General features: G+C 41.1%; 1 protein-coding gene across 1 annotated transcript in view; it reads right to left on the minus strand.

The window, feature by feature from the left end:
- LOC126272250 (SET domain-containing protein SmydA-8-like) overlaps nucleotides 1-18,340 on the minus strand; it is a 147,532-nt gene that overhangs the window by 15,314 nt on the left and 113,878 nt on the right. Inside the window, exon 7 of the mRNA XM_049974964.1 lies at nucleotides 4,691-4,786. Within this exon, the coding sequence (XP_049830921.1) occupies nucleotides 4,691-4,786 (96 nt within the window). The remainder of the gene's footprint in view (nucleotides 1-4,690; nucleotides 4,787-18,340) is intronic.

Here is an 18,340-nt window from a genome sequence, read left to right on the forward strand (position 1 = left end):
GTACACAGCACAGCACACCTTATTAGTAAAAAGTTAAACAATCATTTAAAACAAAACAGCAAAAAATTGTAAATGAGGAAGGCGACCTGAAACTCAGGCAGTACATAGGGAACAGTACTGAAATTATCCACCAGGATAGTGGACAAGTGCATAAGAAGAAATAGCATGAGGCAGCCAGAGATTACAGTATAACTAAATTCAAAATAAGATATAGATTCGAACAAACAATGCTGTAAACATACAGCATTGCTAGAAAACCTGTCAACAAGCTGGTAAAAAGACAAACCTACGAAAATTAAAAAGACTGTATAGGGCACACACAACTATAAAGAAGTGTTTAACTCCATTTACAATTGAATACAAACAAATACATAGGACTAAACACAGACTAGACCGAAATCTGCTCACGAAAATAAATTTCAGTGATAACACCAGCGGTGTCACATGGAAAATCGCCACCTACGTAACAGCAATGATAATCAGTGCTTAACTTCGGTGATCTGACTGGGTGTTACCACTGCGGCAAGGCCGTTGGTAGATAAGGTCGTAACCAACCATTATTACATCAGTTTAACCAACGGAACGTAACTAATAAGCAAACAGACAGTGACGGAACCACCGATATCGCATAGATTCAAATCCATCAGGAGCATGTAAAAATGTATAATAATGAAATCCATATGATAATTACCTATAAAATTAGAAATAATGTATCAAAATTATGTACGATTTACTTGGAGATAGCCTAAATTGGCAGTAGTAGTAGCTGCAGCGAGAGCAGCTTTATTCATCTGTAGATCTCTTTTTACAACGATATAGTACATGTCAAAGTATTTACAAGTTTAGATCAATTTAAAATAAGCTTATTCGTATACACATATATTTACAGAGACAGTCATTAGATTTACTCCTGGTATACAATGCATTTTTATAACTTATTAAATAATGTAATGCCACACTGTTCATTTATATCTTAGTATCAGTCGCTGCACACACTATACACACATTTTTCCATAACACTTCACTCACTCACTCACTCACCACACACACACACACACACACACACACTGGTGATATCTGGGCCGTTTTATGCACCGCAACTTCCCATTTTCTATCCTGAAAAACTGAGTCAGCATCCCTCAATAATGAGTGTTGAGCTCAGAAAGAGGAAGAGGTGTTAGTATTGTGGTATGCATAGCTTGGGGGTAAGTATTTCTAGAAAGTAAAAAAGAACATAAAGTGACGGCGTTATGTGGAATGTGGGGTGTTTTATAATCATTATTATTTTTTTTATTATTAGCGAATGTCCCCATAGGAGAACGATAAGCAGGTGATTTATCAATATTTCTTTAGGTTCTTCTTGTTTTGCCAATATTTCTTCATTTTCTCCCCAAAGGCCTTCTTTCTTTCTTCAGTCCACTTTGGTCGGTATGGTTTTGGTGCCGTCTCCGAAGTAAACTTCCACGTGTCAATTTTTCTTCTGAATGTATCCCTGTCTGATGCGTCTGTTATGTCAATTTTTGCTTTTGTCAAATCTTTCTTAACTTCAGTTACAAAGGGTATTGTTGCTTTAAGTGATGTCACATAGTCCAATAGACGTTTAGTTAACCTGTTTCCAGGTAATCTGTGTAGGTGTCCATAAAATTTCATTCCTCTCTTTCTGATGTCACTTTCGATATTTGATAGTTTTTCAGTTGTTTCGATGGTCTGCAGTCTGTATCCATCTTGTGTGTATCGTGGTCCCAGAATTTTCCTAATAATTTTTCTCTCTATTTTCTTAATATCTTGTAAATCTAGTTTTCTATTCAGTGAGAGCGTTTCACTTGCATATGTGACTGTAGGTTTGATAACTGTGTTGTAGTGTCTGATTTTAGTTCCTTTTGTCAAGCATTTTTTGTTATATATGCTTTGAACAAGTCCGAATGCTTTCTTGAATTTCTGTACTCGGTTGTTTTGTGCTATTTTCTCGCGTCCTGTTGGTTCAATAACTTCGCCGAGATACTTAAAGTGTTTGACTCTGTTGATTTCACCAAAATTTGTTTCCAGTTGCGGAATATCTAATTTGGAGCACATAAACTCAGTCTTCTCAAAGGAGATTTGCAGGCCAACCTTCTCTGCACATTCTTTAAGGATCTCAATTTGTTTTACTGCAGTTTCTTCACTGTCAGTTATAATTGCTAGGTCATCTGCAAACGCTAAATATGGAATGTTCAATTTTCCTTTACCTCTTCCTAGTTCAATTGGTTTCCAGAAGTTTTGTTTCCTTAGTTTGATTTCCCATTCTTCCATTACTTTGTCTAAAACTATGTTGAATAATAGTGGCTAGATCCCATCTCCTTGTCTTACTCCTGTTTTAATTAAGAATGGTTCCGAGATTTCGTCTATGAATTTAATTTTTGATTTGGTTTCTGTCAGTGTTTGTTCGATTAGTTTTCGGGTTTTGGTGTCTAGTCCACGTTCTTCGAGAATATTAAATAGAGACTGTCTGTCTATAGAGTGATATGCTTTTTTAAAATCAACGAATGTGCACACTATTGGTTTAGACCGGATTGCTTTCATTTTTAAAATAGCTTTAAGGTTAAAGATCTGTTCAGGGCATGATCTGTTAGGTCGAAAGCCTGCTTGGTAGTCTGAAATTGTATGTTCTAGTTGTTCTTGTGCCCTCTTTAGTAGACATGCGGATAAAATTTTATAAGTCACAGGTAAAAGTGAAGTGCCTCTGTAGTTGTTTACGTCTGCTCTGTCTCCCTTTTTGTGCAGTGGATGAATTAGTGCACACTTCCAATCCTCTGGAATATTTTCTGTCTGCCAGATTTCTGTGATGATTTGGGTGATCTCTTTTAGGGAGTTTGAGCCAAGGTTCTTCAGTAGTTCAGCTACAATTCCATCCCCTCCTGATGACTTATTATTTTTGAGTTTCTTAATGTGGCTATATATTTCTTCCTGAGTTGGCGCTAGTGAACTTTCTTTCGTGCATTCTGATTGTAATCTGGGGAATCTTGTTTTCGGTTGTGGGCAGTTAAGAAGTTTTGAAAAGTATTTAGCTAGTTCTTGGCAATTTTCTTTGTTAGTTAATGCTAATTTTCCATTTTCTTTCCTGAAACAGAGGTTTCGTGGATTGTATCCTTTGACTTGATTTGCGAACATTTTGTAAAAATCTTGTGTGTTGAGGCCCCTGAAGTCTTCTTCTATTGAGTTTAGTTGTTCATGAAGATATTTTCTCTTAGTTTGCCTAAGTATTTTAGCTGTTTGCTTTCTCACTTCGAAAAATGTCTGTTGCGTGGTTTCTGATTTGTCACAATTGTAATTTAGGAAGGCACGTCGTCTCTTTTCTATTGCATTATCACAATCTGAATTCCACCATGGGTGTTTGGATTTTTTCTTTAATGGGATCAGTTCTCTTGCTTTCTGTACAATTTTTGTTTGGAAATCTCTCCAATTGTTTGCAGGTTGCTTTTCCCATACTTCTGTGATTTTTGATTCTTCGATTTTTTTCAGATCAAATGTGGGAATTAGTGGAGTTTTCTTTCCTCCTTTCCTTTTTGGAGTGAATTTAATTTTCACTCTGGTAAGATAGTGGTCAGAATCTATATTTGCCCCTCTGCGGATTTGAACGTCATGTATTTCTTTTTGGAAATCATAGGAAATCGCAACATGGTCTATTTGAAATTCCCCTAGCTGAAGGATAGGGGATCGCCACGTTTTTTGTTTCTTAGGGTCCTTTCGAAATGATGTTGACATGATTTTTAGGGTATTTTGCTGGCACAGCTCGATGAGCCTCATGCCATTCTTGTTCGTGAATTTGTGTGCAGGGTAGTTGCCGACTGTTTTTTTATATTTCTTTTCTTTGCCGATTTGTGCGTTAAAATCACCGAGGAGAATTTTTATGTCCTCCTTTGGAATTCTGGACATTTCATTTTCAAGTTTTTCCCAAAATTTTTCTGTCTTCTCGGGTTCTTTTTTGTTATCAATATTGGTGGGTGCATCAACATTAATAAATGTATATGTTTTGTTGGTGTGCTTGGCTCGCATGGTCATTAGTCTGTTACTGATTTGATTCACACCTATAACAGAATCAAGGATGTCCTTATTCACAATAAAGGCCATGCCAAATAATGCAGCTCCTTTGCATATTTTCTTGCCTGTTTTACTTTTAAAGATACGGTGGTTATTGTAGTCTATTGTTTCTGAATCGGTGAATCTAGTCTCTTATTATTATTTATTTGTATAACATTTTTTATCAAACCCCTACTCTGTTCTGTCTAAGTAATCCTTCAATGTACAAAATGTATTGCATAATAGGTCCTTTTTAGCTGACTTTTTAAATGAGAGTATTTTTCAATTTCTTTACTCTCATGTAAAAGCAGTCAAACTTAATAGCCTACTTGGGATTAAAAATTATAATTATACATTGTAGCAACGATAAATTCTGAAATGTTGTGCTCTCCATGGCTATGAATGTACTGGGTTACTGGGTAGGTGACAATGGGATTAAAGGGGGGAGAGTGATTTTAAATGGAATTGCCTTGTACTTTTAATTGTTTTAACCAGATTCCCTCAGCCTCTTTTGAGCAACGGCGCCCTTGACTTCGCAGTTGAGAGCCCAAAATCCAGTGACACAAGTGTAAGATCTGTGACGATTAGAAGAGGTTAATAGCAGGATAAGTGGGAACATCATGACGCAGCTGACCTGTGAGCCTGGTGCTGCCCGCCCGCAGCTTCCGTAACAGCGCCAGAAGTTCACCGCACGCTGTCTCTTTCCAGCACAGGTCGTCGTCCGACAGCTCTGCAACAACGCGTTCCAGTCACTCAGCACTTCGCGCGGCTCAAGTAGTCTTTATTGGACATTTTTAAGGCGACTGCCAACAGCTGTTAAGTACTGTATTTTATGAATGCCGGACACGCCGCTTTCTATTAATTCATCATCATCACCACTATCGACTTCGGTTAATGACCATCATCACAATATCTGCATGGCGCAAAAAGGGCATGGAACAACCGTAAAAGCATAGGATACAGTTGGTGTACATGAGATGGTATAATCTAATATTTCAAAAGTTCATACTTTATTTACTAATCATATCATATCAGACAAAAAAGATAGTATACTAACACAGCCTCATCAGTGTTGCTGAATGTCGAATGGACAATCAAATATGTTTACTCAACAGATGGTCTGTCAGATGTGTGAGCACAGATAACATCAGCTGACTGTTAACAAGCAGGAATCGATCACATGCAAACAAAAGTAATGATATTGCTGGTGCTGCGTCATTCATTTATTTACTAAATCATGTTACAAAAAATCTATTCTAGAAATAGAAAAAGGTTAAATATACACTACAGTAACGAGTCAGTTTCACAATGAAAAAAGAAAAATTGGTAGTGTAATAATATGAATTGGCGTATAAGTGTTGACAATGAAAGTATGTAAAGTGTGCAACATTGATAATGATATCACAACTGTATTAATATTTACACATACACGTGTCTGTGTCTAATCATATCAATGTAAAAACAGATTTTGGATATAGTTATGGAAAAATTACAATCAGTGCAAAAGAGAGCTACCGTTCATTTTTTTCCTGGGTACAAATGATATGCAAAGGGAGCATATAAAACTGCCCCATCAAATAAAAAAAAATGTAAAAATAAAAGTGTATCTGAAGCTAAAATACTAAACTATTAGTATCAAGCAACCTTACCTCATTTTAGATGTATAATATCTAGCACATTGGTCGATAAGAACCATGATGTATTTGCTTGTGTGAGTAACTGAACTAATTCGCACAACAAATGTTAACTAAGGCATTTGTAACTTGCAGCATCGAATATATAAGCAGTACTAGCTATATCTTAATTTAGTTTGTCGTTCATTGCTGGCCGTTGTGGCCGAGCGATTCTAGGCGCTTCAGTCCGGAACCGAACGACTGCTACGCTCTCAGGTTCGAATCCTGCCTCGGGCAGGGATTTGTGTGATGTCCTTAGATTAGTTAGGTTTAAGCAGTTCTACATTCTGGGAGAGTAATGACCTCTGATGTTGATTCCCAGACACACTGGTTGTATAAAAAAGTTCAGCACTGTATACAAATTGAGACATAGAGTTTCATGCATGAACGCAGGAGCACTGAAGGAGAGACACTGATTAACTGAACAGAAACGCTAGTACAGCAGCGACGAACATCGGCGCAATAAAACATACTATTTGCAGGAAAAAGTCGAGGGCCTGCCATAGGGAAGAGGGTAGGGTAGGAGCGAGGGCGGAGGATGACAGTGGGAGAGAAGAAAGGGAGGGGAGGGGAGAGGGTATAGGGGGTGGAAGCCTGGGAAGGGGGGAGGAATTAAGGAGGGAGAGAGGGGGAAAAGAGGGAGTCTTGGGGTAAAAAACACAGAAGGAGGAAGGGGAAGATCAATGCTGGTAGGAGGGGTAGATGGAGGCGACGAGTGCATCATCAGGGAGGGGGTGTTGGCAGAAGCCACCTTGAGCGAGGGTATGGAGTGTTTTAAGATGGAGGGTGGATGCGATGCAGTAGTACAGGCGTGGCAGCGGACGGGGGTGAGGGGGCTCAAGTTTACAGGAGGTGTAAAGGAACCGTATCCATTCTAGGAAGAGGAGGAGGTGGGGGAAAGGAATTAAGTCGTAGAGGATCCACGTGGGGGATGGGAGGCAGATGCGATAGGCGAGGCAGAGCGCATGGCATTCTAAGATTTGAAGGGACTTGTAGAAGGTAGGAGGAGCGGAGACGGTTCAAATGGCTCGGAGCACTATGGGACTTAACTTCTGAGGTCATCAGTCCCCTAGAACTTAGAACTACTTAAACCTAACTAAACTAAGGACATCACACACATCCATGCCCGAGGCAGGATTCGAACATCCGACCGTAACAGTCGCGCGGTTCCAGACTGTAGCGCCTAGAACCGCTCGGTCACTCTGGCCGGCGAGGAGCGGAGATACAGGTGGGATGGGCATAACAGAGGATGGGGCGGATGAGTGATTTATAAGTGTGGACGATGGTGGAGAGGTCCAGACAACATGTGCGACGGTATCTACACGTCGACTGCTTTTTTTTTGTAGAACATGTTCGCGAAGAAAGTGCAGGCATGGAAATCATGCATTCGCAGTGATTTGGAGATAGTTGGTGCCATACTCAAACGCCCTCTGCCGAAAATCACAGAGCGGCTCTCCAGTGCGTGTGCTATTCGTTGTTTACTTCAGTGCTGCCAGACGTTACTCACCAAAAACCTTACTATACCAATGTTATGACGGGTTTGATTTTCGCGTCGTGATTTAATAGCAGCCAGTGCAGAGTTCCATGGTGCACTCAGTTGAAATCTGGTATCCCTGTTGATGATATTATCGGCTGCACAGGTATGTGTTAATTCCTTAATGACGAAGTTGCAGAAAGATGATGCCGGGGATAAATCTCCCATTTTTTCTTCATAAAAAACATGCGATGTCCTGTATTCAGATTTTTCCGGTTGACAAAGGCGTGTGTGAAGCTGATGTTTATCTCAGCGTTCTTGACTGTGCGACATGTCTGGCCTATATATGCTGACCCTCATTGCAAGGAATTGTATACACACCACATTTCCTCAGGCCAAGATCATCCTTAACCGAACGCAACAGGTTTCTCAGTTTTTCATATGGTTGATAAACATACTTAATGCCCTATCTTCCGAGGACTCTTCCGATTTTTGATGACATGGCAATAAAATATGGCAAAAAGGCCGAACTGAAGGGTGTCTTTGTATCTTCATTCTGCTCCGTAGATTGAACTCGCTTGGGCCTGAAAGCATTACGTATCTGTCTCGCAGAATAACCTTTTTGACGGAACACTGTCTTCAAATGTTGTATTTCAAACGGCAGGAATTCAAGATCAGATACCACATGTGCTCTACGAACTAACGTACGTAATGCAGTACCGCATTGTGCACGATGATGGCAGCTTGTCGTCTGCAGATATAGATCTGCATGCGTTGGCTCGCGGTAGATGCTGTGTCCCAAAGTCCCACCTGCTTTCCTTCGTACCATAACATTAAGAAAACCTAAACTACCATCTTTTCCCACTTCCATTTTGAAGTTTATATTTGAATGGAGCGAATTCAGACGCTGAGTATCAAGTCCATGTGGCCACACCATATTGTGGAATTTGCACAGCGTGATCCGGCGGCAAACCGGTGAAGACTATTTACAACATATCCGCTGGGAAAGCTTGAAAAGCCACAACAAGGCATTTGATGTTTTAGTATGCTTTGTGTGATTTTCTTAACTCCTCGTTTTTAGTTCAATTGACGATATCTTAATTACAATATACAATGAATGTTGTTGTTGTGGTCTTCAGTCCTGAGACTGGTTTGATGCAGATCTCCATGCTACTCTATCCTGTGCGAGCTTCTTCATCTCCCAGTACCTACTGCAACCTACATCCTTCTGAATCTGCTTAGTGTATTCATCTCTTGATCTCTCTCTACGATTTTTACCCTCCACGCTGCCCTCCAGTACAAAATTGGTCATCCCTTGATGCCTCAGAACATGCCCTACCAACCGATCCCTTCTTCTACTCAAGTTGTGCCACAAACTCCTCTTCTCCCCAATTCTATTCAATACCACATCATTAGTTATGTGATCTACCCATCTAATCTTCAGCATTCTTCTGTAGCACCACATTTCGAAGGCTTCTATTCTCTTCTTGTCTAAACTATTTATCGTCCATGTTTCACTTCCATACATGGCTACACTCCATATAAATACTTTCAGAAACGACTTCCTGACACTTAAATTTACACTCGATGTTAATAAATTTCTCTTCTTCAGAAACGCTTTCCTTGCTATTGCCAGTCTACATTTTATATCCTCTCTATTTCGACCATCATCAGTTATTATGCTCCCCAAAAAGCAAAACTCCTTTTATACTTTAAGTGTCTCATTTCCAAATCTAATTCCCTCAGAGTCACCCGACTTAATTCGACTGCATTCCATTATCCTCGTTTTGCTTTTGTTGATGTTCATCTTATCCTCCTTTCAAGACATTGGCCATACCGTTCAACTGCTCTTCCAAGTCGTTTGCTGTCTCTGACAGAATTACAATGTCATCAGCGAATCTCAAAGTTTTTATTTCTTCTCCATGGATTTTAATACCTTCTCCGAACATGTCTTTTGTTTCCTTCACTGCTTACTCAATATACAGATTGAATAACATCGGGGAGAGACCTCAAACCTGTCTCACTCCCTTCCCAACCACTGCTACCCTTTCATGTCCATCGACTCTTATAACTGCTATCTGGTTTCTGTACAAATTGTAAATGGCCTTTCGCTCCCTGTGTTTTACCGCTGCCACATTTAGAATTTGAAAGAGAGTATTCCAGTCAACATTGTCAAAAGCTTTCTCTGAGTCTACAAATGCAAGAGACGTAGGTTTGCCTTTCCTTAATCTTTCTTCTAAGATAAGTTGTAGGGTCAGTATTTCCTCACGTGTTCCAACATTTCTACGGAACCCAAACTGATCTTCCCCGAGGCCGCCTTCTACCAGTTTTTTCCATTCGTCTGTAAAGAATTCGCGTTAGCATTTTGCAGCTGTGACTTATTAAACTGATTGTTCGGTAATTTACACATCTGTCAACACCTGCTTTCTTTGGGATTAGAATTATTATATTCTTCTTGAAGTCTGAGGGAATTTCGCCTGTCTCAAACATCTTACTCACCAGATGGTTGAGTTTTGTCAGGGCTGGCTCTCCCAAGGCTGTCAGTAGTTTTAATGGAATGTTGTCTACTCCCGGGGCCTCGTTTCGACTCATGTCTTTCAGTGCTGTGTCAAACTCTTCACGCATTATCATATCTCCCATTTCATCTTCAGCTACCTCCTCCTCCATTTCCATAATATTATCCTCAAGAATATCGCCCTATATAGACCTTCTATATACTCCTTCCACCTTTCTGCTTTCTCTTCTTTGCTTAGAATTGGGTTTCCATCTGAGCTCTTGATATTCATGCAAGTGGTTCTCTTTTCTCCAAAGGTCTCTTTAATTTTCTTTACATCCTTACATTTGTCCTCTAGCCATCTCCTTTCAACAATTAAATTCAATATTTCTTCTGTTACCCAACGATTTCTAGTAGCCCTAGTCTTTTTGCCTACTTGATCCTCTGCTACCTTCACTATTTAATTCCTCAAAGCTACCCATTCTTGTTCTACTGTATTTCTTTCCCCAATTCCTCTCAATTGTTCCCTTATGCTCTCCCTGAAACTCTGCACAACCTCTGGTTCTTTCAGTTTATCCAGGTCCCATCTCCTTAAATTCCCACCTTTTTGCAGGTTCTTCAGTTTTAATCTACAGTTCATAACCAACAGATTGTGGTCAGAGTTCACATCTGCCCCTGGAAATGTCTTACAATTTAAAACCTGATTCCTAAATCTCTGTCTTACCATTATATAATCTATCTGAAACCCTTTAGTATCTCCAGGGTTTTTTCATGTATCCAACCTTCCTTCATGATTCTTGAACCAAGTGTTAGCTATGGTTAAGTTATGCTCTGTGCATAATTCTACCAGGCGGCTTCCTCTTTCATTTCTTACCCCCAATCCATATTCACCTACTACGTTTCCTTCTCTTCCTTTTCCTACTGTCGAATTCCAGTCACGCATGACGCATGACTTGATAAGTATGGAAGTCAATCACATCGCGATTACGGGCAGCATGGGGTTCACGCCTGAGCCTCAGGACGTGCGCAAGCAGCGCATGTCGGGTGTTTCAAGCGTCGACTTCGCGTTCTAATATCTCAGGATGTAATGAGAATATTGCGATGCAATCAACGCCATTGCGTATGTGCTTTTTCATATTATGAATTGCTGAAGAAAAAAAATAGGTCCATTAAAAAAAACTTAACTTTGTGTTAAAAAACACATACGTTTTCGTTTTAGAATGTTTCCAAATATGTACGTTCATGGGCCCCAGCCCTAGATTGATACCGGTGAAAGTCGTTTTCCAATAGCTGATATTGTTCCAGAGATATTTTGGGTGGACAAGATAGCTGGGACACACTGTATAGGCGTTGCCGACCGGCTATTTACATATCTCCGTATTTGAATAGGCATCCCTAAACGAGTTTCTTTTGGGCTTCAGTGTATACAGGGTGTTACAAAAAGATACGGCCAAACTTTCAGGAAACATTCCTCACACACAAATAAAGAAAAGATGTTATATGGACATGTGTCCGGAAACGCTTAATTTCTATGTTAGAGCTCATTTTAGTTCCGTCCACCTACGCTCAATGGAGCACGATATCATGATTTTATACGGGATACTCTACCTGTGCTGCTAGAACATGTGCCTTTACAAGTACGACACAACATGTGGTTCATGCACGATGGAGCTCCTTCACATTTCAGTCGAAGTGTTCGTACGCTTCTCAACAACAAATTCGGTGACCGATAGATTGGTAGAGGCGGACCAATTCCATGGCTTCCACCCTCTCCTGACCTCAACCCTCTTGACTTTCATTTAAGGGGGCCATTTGAAAGGTCTTGTCTACGCAACCTCGGTACCAAATGTAGAGACTCTTCGTGCTCGTATTGTGGACGGCTGTGATACAACACGCCATTCTCCAGGGCTGCATCAGCGCATCAGCGATTCCTTGCGACGAAGGGTGGATGCATGTAGTCTCGCTAACGGAGGACATTTTGAACATTTCCTATAACAAAGTGTTTGAAGTCACGCTGGTACGTTCTGTTGCTGCGTGTTTCCATTCCATGATTAATGTGATTTGAAGAGAAGTAATAAAATGAGCTCTAACATGGAAAGGAAGCATTTCCGGACACATGTCCACATAACATATTTTCTTTTTTTGTGTGTAAGGAATGTTTCCTGAAAGTTTGTCCGTACCTTTTTGTAACACCCTGTATACAATATTTTAGGTAACACAGTAGTTTGAAAACGGATGAATCATTTATGGTAGGTCTGTATTACCGCACTTCATTTATAACGTCTTCTCGGCTGCTGCCATCATCAGATCTATACTTGGACATTGTAAAACAAAGTTAGGTGCCAGCTTCAATATTACTTATGTATTCCAAGTGGAGCGAGCCGCTTCAGTACAGGTTTCATTGAGAGATCTACATCGTTTTATTTACAAAATATCCACAATGATCGCAGACTGGCCGCGTGGGATTAGCCGAGCGGTCTCAGGCGCTGCAGTCATGGACTGTGCGGCTGGTCCCGGCGGGGGTTCGAGTCCTTCCTCGGGCATGGGTGTGTGTGTTTGTCCTTAGGATAATTTAGGTTAAGTAGTGTGTAAGCTTAGGGACTGATGACCTTACCAGTTAAGTTCCATAAGATTTCACACACATTTGAACATTTTGATCGCAGACTGAGAAAATGTATTAACTTTATTAATAAGTATAGTGGTGCGTATGTGCCAATCAGTTGTATGACGTCAGCGAAATAATATGGGTCGACTTGGAACGTGACAGAATGGTCTGTAACCACGCCGCGAATGAAGTTTATCGATATAGTGGTATTTCAGCACGGAATATCCGATCTGTCTATAAGGAATGGTGTACCAATCGCATCCAAGTAACTTGGCATAAAAACGGTGGTCGTGAAAAAGATCCTAACAAACATGGACCGCGAGACTACGGTCACGCTTTATTAGCAAGAATCGGGTTCAAACCCACAGGCAGTGCTACTGTGAATGAATGCAGGTGCGTGTCAACTAGTCTCCGAGGGAAGAATGCGAAGCGAACTGCTGACGATGGACATCTGGAGACGGGTATCTCGCTAAGGTAAATAAATTAAGCTACACGTCTTCACTGGTCCAAACATCGCAGAAACTGGACGTTAGTTGACTGGGAGCATGTTCTGTGACCAGAAGAGTTGCGAGTTTGAGGTTTTTTTTTCAGATGATACGAAGCGCGTAGTGTACCGACAGCCATTGAAGAGTTCAACTCGCGATGTGTGGAAATTGGCGTTCAGTGGATCCTGCTCTGTGATGTTTTGGAGGTACTTTTTGAACCACGACTTCGGAGCACTCATTCAGGTTAGCATGAAATTGGACCAGGATCTTTATTTCAACATTATCGGTGACCAAGACTTGTGCTTTCTTCTATACCTTCATGAAGCATGTGGCGTGTACATCCCGCTTTCGAAGATGAGAATAGCATTTTTCACAATCTGCACACGTACACCATGAGTGGATGAACAGTCAGGCAGCCTATTGTACCTCGACTGATCCGCTAAATCAGCCAGATCCCACAGCAAATGACTGAGACTATTTGGAGCAGCGGGTGAGGCGCACCAGTAAAAATCCAAACAATTGAGTATCTCTTCGTGACCTAATCAACAAAGGTGGTGGTGGTGGTTAGTGTTTAACGTCCCGTCGACAACGAGGTCATTAGAGACGGAGCGCAAGCTCGGGTTAGAGAAGGATTGGGAAGGAAATCGGCCGTGCCCTTTCAAAGGAACCATCCCAGCATTTGCCTGAAGCGATTTAGGAAAATCACGGAAAACCTAAATCAGGATGGCGGGACACGGGATTGAACCGTCGTCCTCCCGAATGCGAGTTCAGTGTGCTAACCACTGCGCCACCTCGCTCGGTTATTCAACAGTGGGTGGCTTCAGTTGCATAAGGCTTGCCTGATGAATTTTGTGGGTTCTCTTCTACGACGAATGGAGGACATTAGAGTCTTTCTTACAACATGGACTAACCTTTTCATACTACTGACTGTTTATTTCCACGCAGAGTTTCTGTACCATCTCCCGAACTGCCTGTCAAGTGATAACGTCTTATCTAAGCCCTGCCACATCTTATGGAAGACACTGCATAAACAAAAGATTATGCAGCAATTTCATTTCAGGACAAATTAGTTTCTACTATTCTTCGCCTATTTCACTCAATCAACCGAAAGAACTGAATTCTTTTCCAGTTAACACGACCTGTTATTATGATGAGTTGTGAGTAAAACTAAGATTTTTTTTATCGCAGAGCATATATTTTTCCACAAGACAGACGTATTCATTAAATACATGTTTGTTATGAAAAACTAACTGAAAAACTGTAATTTTTTAAATCGTATTTGGACACATATAACCATTTCTCTCTGTCAGAGCATAGTTTAGTAAATAAATGGTCAATTCGTTACATTTTCAATCTTTCAGGAAGTAAAAAACGTTTCTCATGCGGTTTGTTTCTTCCGTATAGGTTTCTCAGAACTGTGCATCTCACTTTGTTTTCTGGAAAATGGTAAGACAAGTCTCTCATTTTCTTATACAATCTTGTAGAAGTCTGGAGCATGTGCAGTGTAGGTTAAAAATTCGTAAAGTAAAGCAAAGTATTCAAGTAAAATTACAACATTTTGTGTCTCAATATAGTGAGAAAGTATTTTCGACTGACGTCAAAATACTGTGTTGTAAACTGTGCGACGTAAGAGTAACTGCGGAGAAGTCATTTAACGTTCAGCACCACGCACCAAACAGAAAAACACAGTCTTGGAACGCAGCCAGTGGCCGTTGGTAAATCCCACCACCTCCTGTTAAGAACTTCGCACACCTTTCCTTTGTGATGACATCCCATTAACTAAACTTAACAATCCAAAGTTAGAAAAATACACAGGAAATCTCTTCCTCATTCTTTCACGTTAAGAAGAAGCTAGGAAAAAGGAAAGCAACAAATCAGACAACGGATTACAAATAACAAATATGTGTGTGTCAGTAAACCGACTGTACGGGAAAATATATTGAAAATGTCATTCTGCGAACTTTGGAAGAAGATGGTCTAGGCGAAAAGTTTCTAATGAACTGTGAACATTTAGAAGCAGCAAATGTTTCCACCATTAGCAAATTTTTCGACGGATCTATGGGTTCCATACGACCCTACGACTTTAAGCATGACAATGTACTGCTCGTTGTAATGTACCTTAAGGATGGTGCGCCTCATATGGGGAAACCCGCCGATTCGCTAAAAGCATTATAAAATAAAATGGTACATGTCACTTGTTTCCTTCACGACTTGCCCAGAATTGCAGAATAAATTCGTGGTAAATTGAGCTATATTGACAAATTTATCTGGTGTGGCGAAGAGGTATTTTTGAAAGTCCCTTCATGTGTCCCAACATTAAGATGTTAGCTCCAGAATTTTTCTTATCGACATCTCCCTCCTGACAACAAGGGATCTTGGACTGATACATGCAACTATTATTGCCAAAACTTTTACGTTGTAGAAAGCATCATTGATTCATTTGCAGCAGTGACGACGTTTAAATTGGACTGGGCCAAGAATTAACGTCTAATCCTGAAATTTCAGGCCAAGTGTCGTAAACAAAATAAAATTTTGGATTTATTCCTGCTGCCATAACTGCTTTGAACAATCGGAACTGCCAGTAGTGAAGCAGACAGAAAAAGTCAAAAAGATTGTAAAGAAATTAGGTGACGTAGTAAAGTGGGAAAATAAATGTCAAAGAAAATGGAAAAGATGTCAGAACAAAATTGATGGGTATCATGCACTTCCATTTCAGTGAATTTGTTAGGCAAAAAGTTATCTCTTAATCATTTAGATGTAGATTCATCATTTTAAATATGGCCCCCTTGTGTCATCTAAAGTACAAAGAAGTTTTTCGGAGTTTATGTTTTAATTGTCTGACATTACGAAATCTTTTTTTGTTTGGAAATTTCCATAAGATATTCATTGTATCCTTCCCTATGAACCATGGACGTTGCCGTTGGTGGGGAGGCTTGCATGCCTCAACGATACAGATAGCCGCACCGTAGGTGCAATCACAACGGAGAAGTATCTGTTGAGAGGCCAAACAAACGTGTGGTTCCTGAAGAGGGGCAGCAGCCTTTTCAGTAGTTGCAGGGGCAACAGTCTAGATGATTGACTGCTCTGGCCCTGTAACACTAACCAAAACGGTCTTGCTGTTGTGGTACTGCGAACGGCTGAAAGCAAGGGGAAATTACAGCCGTAATTTTTCCCGAGGGCATACAGCTTTACTGTATGATTAAATGATGATGGCGTCCTCTTGGGTAAAATATTCCGGAGGTAAAATAGTCCTCCATTCGGATCTCCGGGCAGGGACTACTCAAGAGGATGTCGTTATCAGGAGAAAGAAAACTGGAGTTCTACGGGTCGGAGCGTGGAATGTCAGATCCCTTAATCGGGCAGGTAGGTTAGAAAATTTAAAAAGGGAAATGGATAGGTTAACGTTAGATATAGTGGGAATTAATGAAGTTCGGGGGCAGGAGGAACAAGACTTTTGGTCAGGTGAATACAGGGTTATAAATACAAAATCAAATAGGGGTAACACAGGAGTAGGTTTAATAATGAATAAATAAAATAGAAGTGAGGGTAAGCTACTACAAACAGCATAGTGAATGCATTACTGTGGCAAAGATAGACAGGAAGCCCACGCCTACTACAGTAGTACAAGTTTATGTGCCAACTAGCTCTGCAGGTGATGAAGAAATTGGTGAAATGTATGACGAGATAAAAGAAATTATTCAGGTCAGGACAGTTGTTAGATCGGTTACTGCTGCTAAAATGGCAGGTTATCAAGATTTAAGTGAGATTGTGCATGGTGTTATAGTCGGCGCGCGAGCGATGGGACACAGCATCTCCGAGTTGGCGATGAAGTGTACCGTGAATAACATGAATCCGGTAAAACATCAAATCTCCGACATCGCTGCGCTATAAAAAGATCCTGCAAGAACGGGACCAACGGCAACTGAAGAGAATCGTTCAGCCTGACAGAAGTGTATCCCTTCCGCAAACTGCTGCAGATTTCAATGCTGGGGCATCGACAAGCGTCAGCGTTAGAACCACTCAACGAATCATCATCGATATGGGTTTTTGGAGCCGAAGGCCCACTCGTGTACCCTTGCTGACTTCACGACACAAAGCTTTACGCCACGCCTGGGTCCTTTAGCACCGGCATTGGACTGTCGATGACTGCAAACATGTTGCCTAGTCGGAAGAGTCTCGTTTAAAATTGTATCGAGCGTATGGACGTGTACTGTTATGGAGACAACCTCATGAATCCATGGACCCTGCATGTCAGCAGCGGACTGTTTAAGCTTGTGGTGGCTGCAATTGTGTGGGGCTTGAAGAGTTGGAGTTCTATGGGACCCATGATACGTCTAGTTACAACTGTGACAGGTGACACGTAAGTAAACATCCTGTCTGATGACCTGCATCCATTCATGGTATTGTGCATTCCGACACACTTGGACAATTTCAGCAGGACAATGCGACACCCCACACGTCCATAATTGCTACAGGAACACTCCAGGAACACTCTTCTGAGTTTAAACACTTCCGGTGGTCACCAAACTCCCCAGACAATAACATATCTGGGATGCCTTGCAACATGTTGGTCAGAGGAGATCTCCATCCCGTCTTATTCTTAGGGATTTATGCACAGCCCTGCAGGGTTCATGGTGCCAGTTGCCTTCAGCACCACTTCATACATTAGTCGAGTCAATGCCACGTCGTATTGCGGCACTTCCGCGTGGTCGTGGGGGCCCTGCACTATATTAGACAAGTTTACCAGATTCTTTGGTTGTCCAGTGTATAAAAGTGACTGATGCGTGAAGAGGGACATAGATTCACCGAGTTTGCATTATGTCCGCTTGCTAGCGATATGAGTGCAGAGCCTCGACAAAATGGCGAAAAACAAGGAAAGAGGGTTTGTGTATTGGTATGTGCTAGATGTCTATCCGTTACAACAACCCAGCATGCGTTCAGAACGGATTATGGGACAGAACCGCTATATAAACAGAACGTTGTGCGTTGGTTTCGGCTGTTTAGGGACAGTATTTGTCGCTGTAAACAGATGCCAGATGCAACCTTGGAGGGCGAGGTAAAGTTTAGTATGGAGTAAAAAAGGAAAAAAATCTGTATACCGACTGCGTGTAACAATTAAAACCGTAAGATTACGGCGGGCGCCTTCGATTTTGTGCATCGCAATGCAGCAAGCACTTGTGGATTAACACGTTTTTCTTTTGTGAGAAGACTGTTACTTCTTACCTCTGCGAATCTGTTGAGAATCATAGATGGCCGATATAATGGGGTGATGTTCTGTACCCATCATTCAACTTAACACATTCTCTAAAATGCACGGTGGTTATTTGTAGCGTGTATGTGAGACCTTTGTAAGTTGCATTTCTAATTGTTTCCACAACTGAGTACTGTTTCCGAGAATTTCATGTTCGAAAGCGATGAGGCACTCCCTTGCTCGACCGTCGATCCACCAATGACATCGCCACCTAAATGACGAACTTCCGCATCGGTGGATTGCCTGTAGTTGTGAAGAAGAGGTGACTCTGTTCTCTTGGTCCCCCAGATCTCCTGACGTAA

The sequence above is a fragment of the Schistocerca gregaria genome, chromosome 5 (genome assembly GCF_023897955.1).
Source record: "Schistocerca gregaria isolate iqSchGreg1 chromosome 5, iqSchGreg1.2, whole genome shotgun sequence".
NCBI classification, from domain to species: Eukaryota; Metazoa; Arthropoda; class Insecta; order Orthoptera; family Acrididae; genus Schistocerca; species Schistocerca gregaria.